We start from the raw sequence: 20,419 nt of genomic DNA, 5'->3' as shown, positions 1-20,419 counted from the left end.
ATACAACTTGGTGTCCCTCCCCTTGTTTACTTCCACACAGATGGACGGAGACCATCAGAGGGATATGGGGGAGCCTCTCACTGGTCTGCTCCCTCTATTTTATTTATGAAGCCTATCCCAGTAGGCTAATTGTATAACAAACAGAGCCATAATTTAAAGTTTAAAAGAAGAGGGAAAGAAAAACAAGGACATAAAGGGAGAATTGCAGTTGGTGCCAGTTGGCAATGCATGGAGTGGAAACGGCTTTTTTCCTCTCTTCACAATAAGATGAGCAGTAGCCAAATTTGTGTGTGTGACAAATGTTCTTTAAGACCTTCACCCCGCTTGTTTCCTCTCAAAGGAGGGAAGAGGTTTGCAGGGTGGAGCTTGAGGTCTGAAAGATGTTTCTCCTCAGCGAGATTTAGAGGAGACCCTTGACTCTGTTGAACCGGGAGCAGATGTGAAGTGCCATCTATCTGTCGGCCGCGCTCGTCTCTCTTCCTGCCTTTTTCCCTCTCGCCGCCTGTCAGCTCTCTGGCCGGCCTCAGCTCGCCTCGCTGGAAATCCATCAAAGTGCATGTGAATAGCAAATGGCGCCGCAGTGAAGCCTCTGACCCCGCAGTGCCTGACGGGCGCCTTCTCCCATTTTAAGTTTGAAAGAAATGATGCGGCGAGGGAATGAGGGGAGGAGAGCAGAGGGAGGGCGGGAGCTTGGAGAGGAGGTTTAGACGTTCTCTCTTCCCACCCGTTGTCAAGGTCAAAAGGTTTCTGGATTTTCTCCACTCACGCGCCTGCACTTTGTCAGAGTAAGAGACGGGCTGAAAGACACCTGCTACTTGAAGTGTACTTCTAGCACAGCGTGTTGTGTGACACTGATCCACCAGTTCTTTCACGAGCTGCTACTCGCTTTCTCAAAGCACAGGGAACTGGAGTGGTTTGTTTTGTAGATACCCAACTAAGCAACACTACACTTGGATAAAAACAGTGTTGTTTTGGCTGTTCTTAACACCATTACAATGATGGTTTGTAGCCTGAAAGTGGGGGTAAACACTGAAAATATACTGTATTGTCTCTTTCACACAGAGGTCAAAGAGGTCAAAATTAGAGTCATAACAGTAGATAAAGCAGTTATTCGCTGTGGCCCTCACACGGAATGCAACAAAGGCAGAATATTCCCCCTAACTGTGTGTGCTGTCGTACAGCACACACAGGATTCCAGATACTTTCACAACACAACCCTCATTCCGGCATGTAACATCTACACAGCCCTATTCCAGGCTCTGTTACTACTAACTCAGGTGGAATATTGCCAAACCATCTAGTCTACTTTGTGTCACTCAGTATGTTTACATGCACTGAAACAGTCAGATTGTCTCCATTTTTCACACTTCTATGTGAAGTCCCTGTTTACATGCACTATCTCTGATTCCATCATTGGCCAAACGCTGTGTGCCTCCGAAACGCTTATGGGCGATTTTGGTTATGTATGCTTGTTTAGCTATTAGGGGTGGAATCTCTGGCCACTTCACGATTCGATGCGATTACAATTTCGAGGCCTGCGATGTGATGATACAGTATAACGATTATCAATGCATCTCGATGCATCTTTTTTTGTGATCAATCATTTTTATGTGTAATTTTTTCGATATAAAACAAAGCATATTTGAAATGATCCACAATTAAAATAAACATGAAACATGAAATACACATTCTTGTGTCTTGAAACATGAAATACACATTCACATAAGCACATATTATTGATACACACTATACAGGTATTTACTGTCTGCAACAAGCTCTCACATTTATTTTGTAGGAAAAAAGTAATGGCTTGGAATTACTGTTACTAGCTTTGACATTGTGACTGCATGTAAGATTTTTGTGACAAAAAATATCATTTTTAGCACTACACTATGCGTTGTGGCGGGACTCACTATTACGTATACTTGGGGTATTGAGCCTGCTTAAGCAAGTAAAAGATGCCAATTATGATCATGGCAAAAAGTCAGCATTGTGCAATGTTATGCACAATCAAGTAGAAAAAACATTTGAAACAGTATCTCGTATAAAACATTTGCAGGAATTCCATGAGACATATTAAGAACACTGCTGATCCCCAACCAGAAAGGTTCCTGCAAAAAAAAAAAATCCATAATTTGTTGTTTTTTCACACCTCGTATATATAGAAGTGGGTTTCTTCATGGAGCACATTTATTTTTACTTTGTTGCTGTCGTGCAATTCTAAGCTAATAACTTCACCACTGAAGCTTCATGTTTATCACACATGCATATAATGGCATTTTCTTTAAGCATTAGATGTATTTTCAGATCAGTTTTACAGAATTCAATACACTCCCTGGCGCAATAGCCAAGGTTGGATCCTCTGGATTTAATTTACATGTATGTTTATGGAATGCTAATGCAACAAGCAATTCAAAACCTCCTATTCCCAGACTTGATTCCTGAAACAAGAGGAGCCTCAACCAATGTGGTGAAATGCTAAACGCTCATTTTCACTGTTGACACAGGTGACATGCATGGGGGAGGTATAAGAAGAGGAGCTGTCGAAAGGAAGAAGGGATTAGATGTTGAATGGAGAGATATGGAGATTGAAAAAGGGCCAGTGACAGCAGAAGGCAGAGCTGCCCCTCCCCCGTCGAAGGGGGCGTCCGGGGTCGTCATCGGGTGCAAAGGGGACGAGTTGAGAAACACAAGAGTGCAGGAACTCCCCCGCTTTTCTACACCCCTGGTTAAGACAGAGGTCACGACTGAACTCGATGAAGACGTCAAACGTTCTTGACTGACAGCCGCACACACACTCCCATACAGACACGGCGCAGGGTCGCGACCGAGCTAGATGAAGTCGTCAAAAGTTTGACAGCTGCGATCCGTCTGAAACGATCGGAAACGAAGGCGGAGAGACGCGAGGCGAGCGCAGGAGAAACAACAGAGAGAATTGGAAATGGGACTGGCTCAAGTGTGAAAGCGGAGCCTACTGCTTTTTGTCTCACTCTTGTGTGTGTTCCCCTCCACCTCCTTGCTTTTGGCTTACTGATGCTGCCCGGGGCCGCTCACTGCCTGGGAGGCTTGGAATGCTTCTTTGTGTACAGTCTGCATTCCCAATCCTCGGCATCGGGACAGATTTCATGCTTGTGCTTCTTTCCAGCACACCTGCAGTGTCTCACTGACAGCAGAAAGCATTTGGACGAGCACAGAGAAAAAGGAGTGAGAGGACAGAATGACAGGAGCCTGTTTTTACACAGAGATCTCGCAAAATAGCAGCATCAGACATCTCACAGATCTGGCAATAAGCTGCATTTGCCTTTCACACAGAATCTTGCAAATATTCAAATAGTCAGCATCCAGGAATCAGACAGTTGGTGCATGATGCCTCTGTCACATCGAGATCCCGCAAAATTAATGCATCAGAGACATATCAGCCAATCTCTTTTTTTTTCTGGGCAGTTCACAAATGGGCACAAAATTCTGTTATCAGATCATTTGACGTCGACTGACATCCGTGACAGCATACGGTGCAACGTACGCAGTACTTCTCAGACAGAGACAGTTGCTTTCATTGCAACAGGGGGGGAGAAGTGAAGTTCAGCTGTTGTGTCGGTGTTGTTGACATAGAACAGGGACACAGGAAAAGGTTCACCTTGTGTGAAATGGGCTGACATCAGCGCCAGCATCTGGGTGGACAGCAACATTGCTTTAAAACAGGACAGGGTAGGTCCCAACATTTACATTTAAACAGGCTTTCCAAATTTGGAATATTGGCTGTTCGGCATGGTCCATACATTCTGAAATTTTGTTTCATTACGTTGCTACAATTTGCATGTATCACCCAAACCATGTGCGCGTCCTGCAATTGCACCATGTAAACTGCCTCTAAAAGGGGCCAGAGTGAGCAAATGATGGAAAAGAATGCTGTATTGAGCGACACCCTTTTAATTATTGCATTGCATTTTGGGCTCAAGATGGGGTTGGATTACTGATTTGGTTTCTGTGCGTGCAAACTCTGGATAACTGCCCAGTGACGCTTGCATAAGTGTGTGTTAGCAAAGTGTGGTAGGAGAACAGTGTGTATGTTGTGTACATACAGTATGGCAGGTGCCAAAGCAGTAAGGAGAGACTGGAATGGCACCAGTGATTGTTAATAGCAAGCCAGATGAGGGTAATTGCTTGGATTCTTCCATACCAATCAATGTGTGTGTGTGTGTGTGCCCACTCGAGTGTGTGTCCTATTGTGTCACTCTCCCAGGTTAATGTAGAGGAGTGTTGCCAGTCCTTCTGTAGTTCTCTGGCATCGCAACAAGCTGCACTCGCTCCGTCCTCTCATTATCCCCTTTCGCTTTCCGAACTCCCTGATCCATGGTCATGGGAGGTGGAGGGTACTGTTGGAGGGTGATCTTTGTGTGACGGGTGAGAGGGAGGCTTTTCGGTGGTGGTGGTGGTGGTGGGTGGGGGGGAGGGGTCATTGTTGTAAGGCCTGCTTTCACATGCTAATGTTGGCACTGTGGGCTTTGGGCAGCGCACACATTTCTCTTCCAACTAGCAGTTTAGTGTGTTTAAATTTAGAAAACTCACTGTGGCATGTCGGGAACACATTCCTCAGGCTTTAACGTAAGATATGAGCCGGATTTATCACCAAGCTTTGTAAGACAGGCTCATTTTTTTATTTAAATGAAGGCACGCAGTAGAGAAATGATAACAATCATGTCCTTCCTCAGGCATTCTATAGGTTTTAATTAACAGGGCATGACCCCTGTGATTAACAGTGTCCCTCCCTCTTAAGTGAGGGTCTATCAATCTGTCTGTCCATCCATCCATCAATATGTCCCTTCCTCCATCCATCCATCCATCACGCAGACAGGTGTCAGATACGGAGCAGCGTGGGGTACTTCCTACACCTAAACCCTCTGCTGGGTGGGAACAAGGCTTTGTTGACAGATAACATGGGTTCAAGGAGAATACACACACACATACAAACCCCCCTCACGCACGCACACACACACACATCCACGCATACAGTGTGCAGATGAGGCTCTTAGCCGAATTTGCAACAAGCTGCATTTGCACTTTAGCAGGAAGAAGAATGCATATGCAAATGTGAACAATGCTGATAGTAATCAAAGGGCACCTTCTCGTGCATGTCTTCATCTCTCCGAGCTCCCCCCATCCCTGTCTTTCTCCTCACCTTTTTTTATCTGGGAAATCTTAGCGTCATTCCAAATTTTATCATCACTTCCTCACTTTGCGAAATCTCACTAGTGTTATCAAACTTGCAACTTTCGTATTTCATTTAAATATGCGCAGATTCATCTAACATACAGAAAAACGCAGTGCTCTCGAACGCCTCACCAGCATACGGCACACTGTTCTTATTAGAGAAAGGAAGGAGACAGATAGAGAGTTGTTCATTGTTTCTGTGTGTGTTCTATGAAGAAAGCACCGATACACACATAAAAGATAATTAAAGCAATTCGTGGCCGGAATCGAGACTGCGTCACGAAAACCGAAACATTTTTAGTATAAAAAACGAGGTTACTTGTTGTGAACATGGCACTATAGAACAAGTGGCTATATGGCAGCTAGAGTGTGGAGACAATGATGGTAAGGTCAGCTCAAGCTCACTTTTTAAAAGACATTAAATTAAAGAGGAAAAAATGTTGTAGATAAGCCGTATCATTTTTGTTCCATGTTGAGTTCTGAACTTGGGCCGGGCCGATAACCGGGGCCAATATTTGGAATTTTGACGTTTATCAGTTTCTGCCTTTATTTAAATCCGACGGGCCGATATGAATAAATCAATTTAAAACTGCTTTATTTCGGCTCAGATGCGGCCGCGCCTCACTTTCTCTCTCCTGCTGGCTACGACTTCTATCTCCAGCATTGCTCCACCACGGCGCCATCTGATTGGTTAAGCAAGCCACAGCACGCGTTAGTGGCAGAGCCAATCTGAAGCGGCCGATGTCCTCACACATACACACTGAGAGGAAAGTTTTCTCGTGTACAGAACATCCTGAAACACACATGTCAAGGTAACCGCAGAAAACATTAGAATTACTTGAAAGAAGCCAAACAGTCCATGATAGTAAAAGCATGTGTGTGATTGAGAGCGCGTGAAAAACTAAATTTACTTGTTTTAATAGCGGGAAGCACGCCAAGCACTACTACTACAATACTACAATAACTACTACTACTACTACAATAACGTTACGTTAAGAGCGGAGTAAACACAAGCGGCAGCTTTGCTAGCTAGTAGTGTGTGTGTGTGTCGTCTGTGTGTGTGATTGTGAGAGAGAGTAAGAATTCCATTCTGTCTTGTTTTGCTGCAGGGAAGCACGCTAAGATGAAGGCTGAAAATATTCAGGAAGTTTTTATTTAACTTTACAAGAGTTGCTGGTGAGCTTGTTAACTCCCCGTACTGTAATTATCCCCATATTAATTTAATTCAACAGCCAATAGGAGCTGGATAGCCGTTTGATACCAACTTTGTGGGAACAGTTTGGGGAAAACAAGTTTCTGTTCTAACATGAATGCACAAAGCGTAAAGGCATGTTGGAAGAGTTTGATGTGGGGAAAACCTGAGAACCCTGACCTCAGCCCTATCCAACCTCCACAGTGTATGTTCCTAAAGCTCTAAAACCCCACTGTCGAGGGTCGAAAAGTAGTACTTTTTACCATATCAGCCAGTTACAAGTAGAGGTGTTCCAAGATTCAAACATGACGATATTTTTTGTTAAGGAGAAAAACTGTTTTGGAGTCACAGGACAGCCAGGAATATTGGACTATGAACTATGGCATCTTTACTCTGAAAGATAATAGACCTTATATGGAAGTGGCAGTGCGAGAGGAAGGATTGGAACCACATATTAAGTGCCTTGAGCACACTATAAACCTTGCAATCCAACCTGCACTCAGTGTTCCCAACATTACGTGTTTGCTCGCACCTGTGGCTGCTTTTGTTCATCAGAATTCAACAGCTGCCGTTGTGTTAATGTCCAAGCAGACACTGTCGTAATTCTACATTTGATCAAACTTGAGATTTGTCGGATCAAAACATGATCACTGTGTATCACCTATATCAAAACATGAGATGTGCGCCTTTCTGGTTCCGCACTCTAAGAATTATGGAAACTGCAGTTCTTTAAATAAAACTAATCTACTGCAATCTGTTTTGCATTTGTCTTTACATAACTACAAGTCAACATAAATGATTAGCAGCAGCAGCTTTTGTTAGTTTTGTTTTTGTTTCAATTTGTGTAAAGAGGTTCAACAGTAAAAAGCATCACGCTTAACTGTTAGGTTCATGAACAGTTCTAAAACATACCAAAATGTACCTGCATGGTTTAATGGCTCAGTTAAATTTTAAAAAAGAAGTGTTTTTCCATTCTTATATTTTGTCATTGTAGTTTTCTAAAAGGCAATGTTAAATTATCACCTCGTCTCGTTCTCGTGAACCCAATATCGTGTATCGTCTGGCCTTGTGACACCCCGAGTTACAAGCCATTATTTCCCTAAAGATATAGGATGTACCATGTGATTACCATGTATCGGGTTTGTATGCCGGTTGCAGAGCAGCTCTCAGTAGCAAAGGGTTCACATTGGGTTAACAACGTCCACATGAGCTCCTATTCCAGGTCAAGCCCCTTCCCTGCTCCCCCTCCCCTGAAACACTTTGAAAGCGCTGGTAAAGCCACAAAAAAGCCGACAGACAACAGAAAGAATGGAGACATGAGAGGGTGCTGAAGGAAGTTTACGGCTCCAAGTGCTTTCTTTTCTTTCCCTTCTTCCCTCATCCTGACCTCAGTGCTGGAGAAAGGGATATGTGATTGGGTGGGACAGAGACAAAGGCACTGTGATGTGTGCTGTGTGCTACCCCCCTGGCAGAGCCTTGTTGAGCACTGTAATCAACCCTCAAATCCTTTGCAGCTCAGATTCTTTCCTCATTTCTTTTCTCTCATTACTTGTCTTGTATTCTGCATTCTGCTCATTTGCTATCGGCTTGTTTAAATTTGGAGGTGATTCCGTCGTTGTTTGGTGTACGGGCAGAGCCGCGATACGTTTAGATCCACTCAGCGATACAAGGCGGGATAAGTGGAGGACGTAGAGGAAGCGCGCAGGAAGCGAATGAGGAGCTGGTGAAAAGTCTGAAAGGGAGGGCGAGCGAGTGTGTGAAAGGGCAAATCTATGGAGGCTCACACAGATGGGACAGGATGGTCGGTGTGAGTCGATTACAGAGGAGACTTCCTCCCTCTCATCCACTCATGAGCATGTCATAAAGCACGCTGAAACACTCCAACACACACATTCTCCACACATCTCTTCCCACTCCCACCGGGATGTCTCCATGCCTTTTGGAATTGTGAGGGAGTTGAGCACCAGGAGAGATGAATACAGAGTGATGATGAAAAAGAAGGTGAATGATTGCAAAGGAAACAAATGGATGATTCTCCTTCAGGAATTAAAGAGGGGAAGATTGCCCCTTTGCATCCGTGCTCGCCTATCTTTTTGGCTTCACCAGTGGATGTCAAGTGGAATAATTACGCTCTCATTTATTGCATTGTTGCATTGTCAATGTGCAAACTCCAGTACACAGGAGGGAAACCCTCCTCTCTTTATGCATATCTTCTCTTCTGTAAATGTCACTTATGTTCGTGTGGGCTGCCAACACTGCATTTGGATTTTAATGCATTTCAGTAGTGTTGACTAAAAGCATCTTCAAAATGTCTCTCTTTTTTTAAAGCTTCATCAATCTCTGATGCTGTCCTTTAGATCCAGCAGTGCGATGATGTTTCCCTTGTGTCGGTTATCTTATCGTCTGCCCTTTCTGACTGCTCAATATGGAAGACAAAAGGGACTGTATAAAGGGTTAAGGGTCACTTGACCTCAGTCACTTTTGATTATACTGCCTTCAGGCTGGACTGTCGTTGCTCCGGGAGACTGATAGCACACCCAAGTGATATATTTGAGTTGTCCAGGGGAGCTGTCCTCTATAGGGCAAAGACAAACCAAACCAATGTAATAGAACCAGAACCAGGAGCCCAAAGGTTGCTCCTTAACACTACAAAAACAGCACAATGCTTACCTTTTGGGGTATAATGGCTTTTGTAAGGTGCTGCTTTTGTAACCCTTGTCGCTTACAGCTGAGGCGGGTCCATGTACCTTTCTGACTGTTGAAATCTCTAAACAGTTACCTTCGAGTCCAGTAATCAAGTGAAGTGTTTTTGCATAGCAGGAGTCAGTCTTTGTCCGTGAAGATATTGTCTTCACTACGCTAATTATTGAACTCCAATAGTCAAAGGTACATACATTTCAGACAAAAACGATTTGTATCCAAGCCAAATTTGCAAATGACAAATGATAGAGGAAGAACAATGTGTTGAAGACATTTTATGCAACAGGTTTCCTGGTTGCCAGCATTTGAACGTGCTACAAGAATTATATCCCACCCTCTTCCTGCTTTGAGAACGGAAAGTAAACCCCACGTAACACAGACATGCCTTAGTTGTTTGTTGTCAGCTAATGATAGCAATTTTGCTATCATTGAATGTATAGCCTAGCTCAACAACAACATGAATGTAATTTGTTGGTCCCCTCTCTGAGACTGCTTTTATGTGTGTGTGTGTGTGTGTGTGTGTGTGTGTGTGTGTGTGTGTGTGTGTGTGTACGCGCTACGGGCATGTGTGTGAATACCAGACACAGAGTGACAGCCATGAATGCCAGTTACTTTATTCGGGCCAAAGGAAAATTCACAACAATTTTTATGCAGTTTAACTCGTAATTGGGAAAACAAAACTTGTACAATCTGTTTTTTTAAACCGCTATTGGTAACAAATGCTAGCCAGTGGTGGTGTTGTATTGTTTGGTTGAAACAAATTGAACCAGTTGCAGATAGTGGCTTTCAAGGATGGGTACTGAATTCAGTACTTTTATGGTACTCCTGGTAATACCGAGTACTGATTCACTTAAAATCAAACGGTACCTGCGAGGAAGTGGAAGAGTAGGCTGGGTTGTACATGACGTCTGCAGTCAGTCACTTGGATGGCAAACAGGCGTATTCGTAACAAGACATCAAGTCAAGTCAGAGCGAAAATGATGGCTCCAAGGTGTGTCGCAGAAGTTCCAGGACTGGTGTCACAAAAGATGTATTTTAAATCCAAGGTACAAACTAAACTAAATAAATTTAAACTAAGATCAATTTGATTTGAATTTGAATCTCACTTGTGCATTATTAAGAAAAAAGTTAAAGGTTTTCATGTTGACAAAATTTGTGAAACAACTGCAGTGTTACAATACAAACAAGTTGGATGTTGTTTTGATATACTGTATACTGGTGCCTTGGTTATACAATGGTGCGACTCAAATCAAAACAGACTCTAACCGAAGAAAATGTTCCCATAGAAAATAATGTAAATCCAATTAATTCGTTCCAGACAACCAAAAATGTTAACACAAAACACATTTTCTAGACAATCTTCATAGTTTTTTTATTAAATAATGCAAACATAACTACAAATGAGAAATGAATGGACAACTGATTTAACATCACTTTTACCTAGTTTTGCAAAGATGGAGGAGAGGAGACTGGAGGCCATTGGAGAGCAACTGTTTCCGCACTCATGCCACAAAAATCTATACAGAGAGGTCTTTTTAAAGTGCACAGTTTTACATAAAAAAAAATCAATGCCACAAACATGACAGATGAAAGGGAGAACATTTAACATGATTTTAACTGTAGTGGAGACCCTTGGACAAAATAACAACCATATAACAGCAATTTGTTCACCAAGAAAACCCAGTGTTGCTGTCATACTTGACTAATGTAAAAACCATAAAAGCACCGCAAACGCACCACGATCTATGTGTAAAAAATGCTGACGCTAAGGGTAATGCCTGCTGTTGCGTGGCGTCACGTGGGACGCAGCGGGACACAGTGGGACCGAATAACGCCACTACCGCTTCAGGGATGCAGGAAGTGGTGGTGACAGTGCATACCCACGCAGGAACAATACAGACCGCGTACGCATTGCGCATTGTCATCCACGAGATGTAAACAGTACTTGACAAGGTGTAAATAAGTTGTGCGGGACGGTCGTCATTTCGTGCCAACACAGCCGTGTGTTGTTTTACATACCTCTGAAATGACGACGGTCTTTTCTTTAAGCCGCATAATTTGGAGGTCTTGCACCCTTGTGTCGGTACTGTCTATCGCCTTTCTATTTTGTGCGGTCCGTGTATTTGTTACGCCGTGTATCTCTCCGCAACTCTGACATGAACAAATGCTGTTGCTCGAAAATGGAGCCCACGGCCCACAATGCATTGCACGATCACGTGCAAGTATCCCAAGATTTCGTCTTGGTCGCGTGATCCATGGTGGCAGCATAAACAAACCGGACGGTACTTTGGACGCGAAACATCTGTCAAACGTTTGCACCATTTGTGGAAATGCTGGCGTTTCAGCTGTGTTAAAGAGCAGCATTTCTTTTGTGATGTAGCAAACTACAATTTTTGTGAACGCACGCGAATTTGAGCTGGTCCGCTTGTATTTAATTGGCCGATCAAACGTGAGTGTTGCCTGTCAGGACAAAGGCTCAGCATCTTGATGTGTAGTTTATTCCCAGATGAGAAAACTGGGTCGGGTCAATATGTTTGAGGTGGGCAAGCCGTGTTGCCTTTATGTCGCCACCACTTTCAAACAAATTCGGCACACTGGCTCGATTGCATCTGGGCTGTGCCACTTGGCTTTGCAATCAATTTCTACTGCCCTACAGTGCATTGCTCCTCACAAAGCTCCCTTGCTCATCATCTTTTATTTAACCAGATAAACCTCACTGAGATTAAAAATCTCTTTTACAAGAGTGACCTGGTGTAACGGATGCCAGCCTGTGAGGCTGTGCAAGTGTACGTTGGTAAAACCTCACTCCCTCTGTCTTAAGAGCTGCGCTGAACACGCAGTCGACAGTCCGGGCTTTTGGCCGTGTGGTCAGCGCTCTCGCCTCCCATTGCGAAGGTCCTGTGTTCGAGCTTTGGTGCGGGCGGTGCGAAACAGGGCGGGTTACACTGGCCTAGACGGCAGCATAACACAAAGTTTCTGACAAGACATTCCCAACATACAGTACAACATTCCCAACAAAAACAAAACAGTTACATTGGCCAAGCCCATTCATTTCACATTCCTTCAAAGTAGCCTTAAATTCTCCTAATGTAACAAGTTGAGATAAGTCTAAGTTATTATGCAGATCATTCCATGCAAAGGGTGTCTTACCCAACTCTGTTCTGACTCTAGGAACAATCATCAGTACATTTTTCTGAGCGTAGAGCAGACTGTTGTTGATATTTGTGCATGTATGTGCAGAGGTAAGATGGTAGGAGTTCAAGAATACATTTAGAAATTAAAGTCAACCAATGAGTCCACCTGCAAATATCCCGGAATGGAAACTCAGCTGCGGCATACAAGGATACAGTCATAAAGCGTAAAGCGGAGTGGTAAACAGTGTCGCGCTTTTTTAAAAGATGCTCTTGACGCATTCATAAAAAGGAGGTCACCATAATCAGCAAAGAAAATAGCAGTAATTAAACGCTTCCTTGCATGAGCAGAGAAGCAGGATTTATTTCTGAAGAAAAAAATACCTTTTAGCTTCAGTTTAGCGCTGCGCCATGTATGAGAAGAGGTCTCACTCCATTCTATGTTCTATGAAGCATTTAGGTGCTGAACTAATGCACAGAGTGAACACTCTTCCTGCCTGTTTGGAGGCGATAGATGAGGGAAACAGACTTGCATGCACATGGTAACCGACAAAATTATCGAGTTCATTTTCAATTAGTGTGATGAATTTTTTCATTTATTATTTTTTCTTCTAAACGAGAAATCTCATCACACTTTAATCTTGCAACGCCCCCACTATTAACATCATGCAGTCTTCTTTCTTGTGTCATTTCCAGCTGTACCCATTCATACAAATTTGGCCAGGCTATAAAAAAAAGTTTTAATCTTTAATTTTTGCGAGAGCAGGTAACATTTTCGCTTTATGTTCTTCAAACCTTTAGGAATGTCAGTCAACAAGGGTAGAGAATGGATGGACGGGTTATTGACATAAGGACACATAGGTTGAAAAAGTCACTTCAGGACAGTCTTTACGCTTGTGTTTACTAGTTTACTAAATGTCTGCCCCCCCCCTCCCCCTCCCCCCCCCCACACACACACACAATAACCATTTGCAACATTCGTTTATTTCATTAATATTTTCTCACTTCCAGCATGATCGAGTAGGTCGCCTGCGGTCTTCTTTCTCCGCTTGATTTAGCCGGCGCATTGCTGCCTTTCCTCCTGTATTAACAGCTTCACTGATGATCAGTGATGATTAGCTGCAGGAAAACTGCTGGCACATCAGTGCTGCTCCAGCTTGGGATTCAAGCAAAATGCTCCATACGTAATTGGTGGTTAAAACCTCCACAGTGCGCTGAGTATTGGTGGGTGGTGTTACTTCAACCTGAAACCTATTGAACAGATGTGGATGAACTTTGGTGTGTCACTCCGATGTATGACCCATGACTTTTGCTATGTTTTGACTAATGTTTATGTGTGTTGTTCTGCAGCGTGTACAGCTGGTTTCTACAAGTCCAGGTCATCTGATGAAGGGTGCTCCAAGTGTCCTCCACACAGCTACTCGCTCCGAGAAGGGGCGACGGTGTGTGACTGCCACTCCGGATTTTTCAGAGCTGACAGCGACAGTCCCTCCATGGCTTGCTCCCGTAAGAACACACACTGCTAAACTTGCCATAAGGGGAAACATACTAGTGAAACAATGCCCTTGTGAAAACAGACAATGTATGTTTCTTGCGGAGAAAAGCAAGCTATTGGGCGTCACCCCCACCCCCACTCCCCCACCGTCAAAACACAGGCAGCAGACACGCACTTGTCTAAATGGCGCTCTTGTTTGGTGATCGTGTTACTTATGACTAAACCACCATCCACATCCTGTTAAGGATCTCTGACGTGAATAAATGTCCTCTTTCTCCTTGTCTGCTTGTCTAAGCCTCTCAGTGAAGTCCTGCGCTGGAGACCTTTGGAGACCTCAGTCGTAAAACTTAATTATGCCTATATGGAGCACGTGGTTCTCTTGGCTTGGGAAAAATGACAAACACAAAAAAGAAATACCGCAGAAAAGAATGTTGGGCCATCAAAAAAGAAACTGAACAATAAAATTTCTTGTCTGCTGCCATAAACGCGCGGAAGCCTCACCCCCCCCCCCACGTACAACACTTACTGCTAATGTGAGCAAATACAAAAGAACCCAACGCAATCAGTTTCGGGATGCTAGTTGACCTCTGATCTGAAATCGGTTTTCCCATTTTAAAAAAATCCAGTCATCATAAAACCAGTATTTACAGGCAATGTAAATACATATAACTGTCATACAAGTGTAAAAATAAGTTAGCCAATATAGTTATATATTCTTAACTTTAAACATGAATTACAGAATCACAATGCATTCATAACCGCCTTACACATCTTAGTTTTAACATTTGTCACATTTCTCCCAAGTGTAAAGAGAAGCTAACGATTGTCAGCAGCAACAAAACCGTCAGAACTTCTTCTTGTTTGCCTCTTATGTTCTTCTTTTCTGAGCACTCTTTTTTGATGCTGGTCCTCCTTTGTATTGTCTCAAGAAGCTGAATAGCATAACAGCTGCACAGTTATTCTTTCTGAGTTATTTTTTCTCAACTAGGGGTGTCTTAGAATAGTTGACTATTCGACGATTTGATCTGGAGGAGTGTGATTCGAGGGCGCATGGTAATATAAGGATGGCGGTGCAGACACACAGTGAAGCCCAGCATCTCTTCCAACTTTGCAGTTTTGTAGTTATTATTTTGTTCGTGTCGGATCTGGTTTAACATCTTACACTCGACAAGAGCTTTTGGATATTGGATTTCTCAGCGCCAACGTTTTTATCACCGATGTTTGACTCGTCCCTGAGATGTTCAGAGTACCGGAGTCCAAACACACCAGCCAGCTGGGTGGAAGGGCTCGCAAGCCGAATCACTGTTGCCAACTCCTCAGTAAGAAAAGTAGCTATTGGCTGTCCTAAAAGTCGCTAGATGATGTCGTTGGATAATTTGTATATTATTTGCATATCATGTTGTAACAGCTGCTGTAGGAAAAAAGCATAACCTCGTAGGAGAGAGTGAGTAAAAACACCTTAATTACGTTTAGAACTACAAATAAACTTTATTCTTGGTTTGTCAATTTAAAATTGGCCACCACTACATCCAAATAAAATAATTAAAATATTTTAGCCAGCGCCTCTTGCAGTTAGGACTATTTGTTTGATTTATCACACAACGTTCTCCCGTCACACATTCTAACACACTGACAGGTAAGTGACCAAGCACGAATAAGGCTTGAGTCTAATGAGTAGTAATTTAATGAGGATTAAGAAACGTTTAAGGTTGTAATCCACCCCTGGCAGCATCGCGACTCACGCATGCGTGATTCATGGATGCGTAGAGCTCCAATATGCCCTCAGTGAGAACAGGAATGGCAGAACAATACGTGCTTTCACTTTTAAGTTCTCAAATACCAGCAAACTCTCCATAGACGTTGGAAAAAGTCATTAGATTTGTCGCGAGCCGCTTTGGAGAAAACATGTCACCAAGAGGGTTTGGAATGTTTCCAGATTTAGCCGCAAAGTCGGCAAGTTGGCAACACTGAGCGATATTGACAACGTAACCGAAGGCGAGGAAGGAACAGCAGAATACAAGCTAAGCTAAAGCTAGCACAGATTCTCCTTACTGAGCATTTTCCTCACTAATGTGCGGTCTTTAGTGAAAAAAACCTTTGGACTGCAAAGTCCTAATTTTCACAGTTGCATGACTGTACAGCGGTGTACCGGACAATGTTATTGAGCTAGCCGACTGCCACACACTTCGGGCGGATTGAACAGTGGCTGAAACAGGCAAGACCAAAGGCTGTGCATCTGTCAACTTCTGTCACTAAGAAAATACAGGTGCTGTTGTTGCACACATACCATGTTTATTTGTTTATCTGAGTGTTTTAGCCCTTTTTTGAGGTGAAAAAAGTCACAGATGAAATGTGTATTTATACAGATTGCCATTTGCGATGCTCTTAAAAAAAAACATAAAACAATATTTGACTATTAGTCGACTATGGACAAAATCTGATTCGTCAAAGGCAGCCCTAGTTTCAACTGGGGTTGGTCTTATGAAGTGATGTCACGCGTCCCAGCTGGTGAAACTAAAAAATTTTTGTGTAACTTTGGCAAAAAAAAGTTTTCACTGTATTGTAATCCTGTTAATAAGCTCCTCTCTCCTCCTCTTCCTCAGAGCCTCCATCAGCTCCACAGCAGCTGATTTCAGTGGTGAATGAGACCTCTGTCGTTCTGGAGTGGAGCCCCCCTCGCCGACTGGGAGGTCGAAGTGACATCAGCTACAACCTGGAGTGTCTCGTCTGTCAAACTGGCAATCACGCTCAGACAAGTGGCAAAGGCCTCTCTTGGAATCACAGTGTCACCCAGCCTGATGCTCAGCACATTGGCCAGGGCATGCAGTCGGACCAGGGGATTGTGGGACCTGAAGTCCAGTCAGGCAGAGGCGTCTATCAGAGAGAATCCACCAGACCAGCTTCGGGCTCTCAGCTGTGCCAAACTTGCAGCTCAGACGTGTTGTTCTCTCCAGGCCAGACTAGCCTGAGGGGCACTCGGGTGGTGGTGAGCGAGCTCAGGGCCCACACTCACTACACCTTCATTGTGCAAGCACGCAACGGGGTCTCCCAGGCTGGTGCTGAAGGGGCCACTCAGAGTGTGTCTGTCTCTGTGACCACCAATCAAGCAGGTAAGAACACTCGGATTGCTTGATTCTTCAAGACTGCAATAACAAAGAGTCAGTCTATAGGAAGTATGCAGAAATGGGTCGACATACTGCACTGTATATACATTAACATCTTTTAAGTATTATTATATTTACACTTACTTACTTACATTTATTAGCACAGTTTAATCTTGTAAATGCTTCAAATGTCCTCCTTAAACATTGCAACATTCCTCCAACCTTTCCAGATCATTGCAACACAAATTTCGATCACCACTATTGCCTCACCATGTATATACTGTAAGTGCTCTTCTCTGCATGTGGCCTTTAAAGGGTCCCTGACATGATTCATCAACTTTGGTTACATATGTTCACTCCGGTAAACAGCCACGGTGGTGTACGAGACAGAGGATGTTTACAGTGATTATAGCAAAGATTTGAGCGATGTGCCAATAGTTTTTGAGAAGGAAGAAACATTAAGCGATGAAATAGAGAACTTGCAGAACATGGATTTGAGCCTTAAGACATGGAGATGAAGATTAGTCACCTTCCAAACACAGAATTGTAAGCGTAAATTACTCTGGAGTTGCTTATCCTTCAATTATTGTTTGAAATCGGCGTCTTAATGAGCTTAAAGGGGGTTTTATAGCCTGTTTGATTGTTGCACGTCAAGGATGAATGTTCACCGCCCTCCACAGTAAACATATCCCTGTCAAAAAGATGTTTGTGTAACATGTTTAATGCTTTGCAGCCTTGTCGCTATTGTGGAATAGTGTTTAGAAGACATTATGTTTAGCAGACATGACTTACTGTCTTGTGTCAACTTTGATGTAGTGGTCATTCTTCGTTGTCTTGTTTTTTTTCCTATGTACCGGCAGAATAGCATCTTTTTTCAAAATGCATTTACACCGTACCTTCAAGCCAAATGCTTCTTGTAAAGGTGTTCTTTTGAAGCAAGTGTCAGTGAAGTTATTACTGCAAAGAACAGAACTTGAGGTGGGCGTCCGTCTGTCTCTCGTTCTCTGCACTTGCTTCGTGCACTGTTGTCTTAAACCTTCCTCTTTTGGGAAAAGAACTAACTTACAGTATCACTGTTTACTTTGCTTCAGCTGAGGGATGTCACCCCGATGACGTCACTTCCGTGAATGAGGCTGAGCTGCGAGCTAGTTTGTCATGGCTGCCACCATTAACTATAAATGGAATTTTTACGAATTTACAGTTCGCTTTCAAAAATTGAACAATGTAGAACATAATTACAAACAACATATAACATATTTAAGCAAAGTTGATGAATCATGTCAGGGACCCTTTTAGGTGCCTTCGGAAATATTCTGAGGGCATGAGAAGGGTTATGATAAAATGATACTGTATGTACACTTTATTAGATCACAAATAAAATTGAAACTTTTCCAAGAATGAAGATATTCCATAACTTAGTGCTTGCATGTAAATTGTAAAAACTGGAAGAAAAAAACAAAAACATTTCACATTTATCATTTCCATGTCCCCAATTTCCCCATTGCCGTTGCTGTGCCTTTTCCCGAAATGACTTTCTCCTCAATTTTAATTGGGTAAAAGGGCCCTACACTGAGAAGTGATAGTGCCACCTTTTGCTACGGCATGCACTTTACAACCTCCAATTTGCTTTTATGTGGATATATCGTTTAAAAACCGTGGCTTTGCGTAATATTTTTTAATGTCAGGCTGTTCCACACTGTTAAACAAAAAAACCTCCAATTAATATTGGACATTTTTTGTATGTACTTTTGTGTCCAACAAAACTGGAATGGGTTGAAAAATAAAGAACAATAAAACTTTAAAAATATGACCGAGTTTGAAAAACAGCATTGTTTTTCACAGCATCTGTTTGTTCCTGCTCAGATATATATATATTTTTTTACCCCTATTGAAAGAATTATACATTTTAAAATTAAACTTATATACTAAATACTGTTTATCATTATTTCAGCATGAATAAAAGTGCAAACAGTTGCCTTCCATTCTCTGGAAGGGAGCTGCTTTGCTTTACTCTCACTGTTATCGTTGCCATCGTTATTACGCTGTCCTCCTACACTCAACAACGGCTGAATTAATTATAGGAGCCTTCTCAAGCGGATGTCAGAAAGCATTCTGGGAGATGTTCTGTACATCAATGACTTAAATACAAATAGAAAGAGCTGTGTATTCACAATTGTAAAGCACAACGCAAAATAGCGACAGGAAGCTATAAATGTATGTATAAACGACTTCTTCCAGTCACCCAGATTTTATGGCGTGTTTCATTTTAGTTGTGAGGGTGTTGGCTGAGGCTTTGTGGCGTTTCCCACACATGCCCTTCATTACTTTTTTGCATGTCATTACATCTCAACTGTCTTCACTTTGCTGTGGCATTTGGAAAGTGGCACACCTGCTAAGTTTGAGGTGCCCCGGGGAAATAAGTTCTAGCTGGGAGTGCTCCACATGAGCGTATGCCTGGGATGTGTCAAGTCCAACCCGCACCACCATATGGCTCCGTGTCATGTGACCAGCCCCAAAAGAGAACAAACAGGGGAAGGGACAGATGAGAAAAAAAAAATGGAACAATGTAAAACTATAGATTGAGTGAGGTGTTTTGCCTCGATGGAATGGGACAGAATAAGATTGAGGTCAACTCCCAGGAGTTGGGTGAAAGGGAGTGTCGGGAAAGGTTCGCCATACATCTATCTAAGTATTTAATATTTGATGTCGCTGACTGACTATTAGGAATTGGTGTTTGTCTCATTTCAATTCCTTGACCAATTATGGGGAAAAATGAACTACAGTAATCCCTCGTTTATTGTAGTTAATTGGTTCCGCAAAGTAGGATTCCTTCTTTATAAATGGAAACTTTTTTGTAGTTAGAGGATAGGCGACCTGTTTATGACCTTCTAAATATGGCTAAACGTGCACTAACAGCCCTACAGTCGCCTTTACCCAATGTAGTAGATATAACAAAAGAAAATAACCCATTTAAGACAGAAATAAGACTCGTGTTTGTGTGTGTTTCAATAAGTTTCCCTAGGGGAGCGTAGTGGCGGGTGGACAGGAAGCGGCGTCAGGGGTTCAGAGTTGAGTTTTAGCTCGCCGTGGGTTACGGCCGCACCAGTAGTAGTAGTTAAGGATCATTGTGCCTGTTGTAATTCAAACCTGCGATAAAAGCCTATTGTTTTGGCGATCGAGTATGGCACTTGTGTGTTTCATTGCGCATTAGAATAACAGTGACCAGAATACTACATATCATTCACAGCGGCTTTGAATGCGTCTTCTGAATGCCTTATATTTGTGTTTTAGTTCATTTAGCCAGTTTTATACTTGAAAATGCTTAATTTAGGGGAAAAAAAATGCGGACAATTCACTTAAATATGCATATTTTTGGACTAATAGACCGTATTCAACCACGAAAAAGCATGCTGTATTAATTATTATGTTTTTCATAAAGTCAAGCTGCGAAATTCGAATCACAATGTGGCGAGGGATGACTGTAATAATCTTTTTAAATGCAATGAACAAAGCTCTTTCTGAATGTTCTGAAATCCTGTTTCAATGGCAGCGTTGTAGAATACTACTGCCTGGGGGAGTTAATGTC

General features: G+C 42.7%; 1 protein-coding gene across 1 annotated transcript in view; it reads left to right on the top strand.

The window, feature by feature from the left end:
- LOC129173866 (ephrin type-A receptor 4-like) overlaps positions 1 to 20,419 on the top strand; it is a 43,254-nt gene that overhangs the window by 13,139 nt on the left and 9,696 nt on the right. Inside the window, exons 6-7 of the mRNA XM_054765135.1 lie at positions 13,585 to 13,740; positions 16,333 to 16,839. Of these exons, the coding sequence (XP_054621110.1) occupies positions 13,585 to 13,740; positions 16,333 to 16,839 (663 nt within the window). The remainder of the gene's footprint in view (positions 1 to 13,584; positions 13,741 to 16,332; positions 16,840 to 20,419) is intronic.

Source organism: Dunckerocampus dactyliophorus, chromosome 2 (genome assembly GCF_027744805.1).
Source record: "Dunckerocampus dactyliophorus isolate RoL2022-P2 chromosome 2, RoL_Ddac_1.1, whole genome shotgun sequence".
NCBI classification, from domain to species: Eukaryota; Metazoa; Chordata; class Actinopteri; order Syngnathiformes; family Syngnathidae; genus Dunckerocampus; species Dunckerocampus dactyliophorus.
Note: the sequence above shows the minus strand (reverse complement) of the source record. Positions and strands in the feature narration are given on the sequence as shown.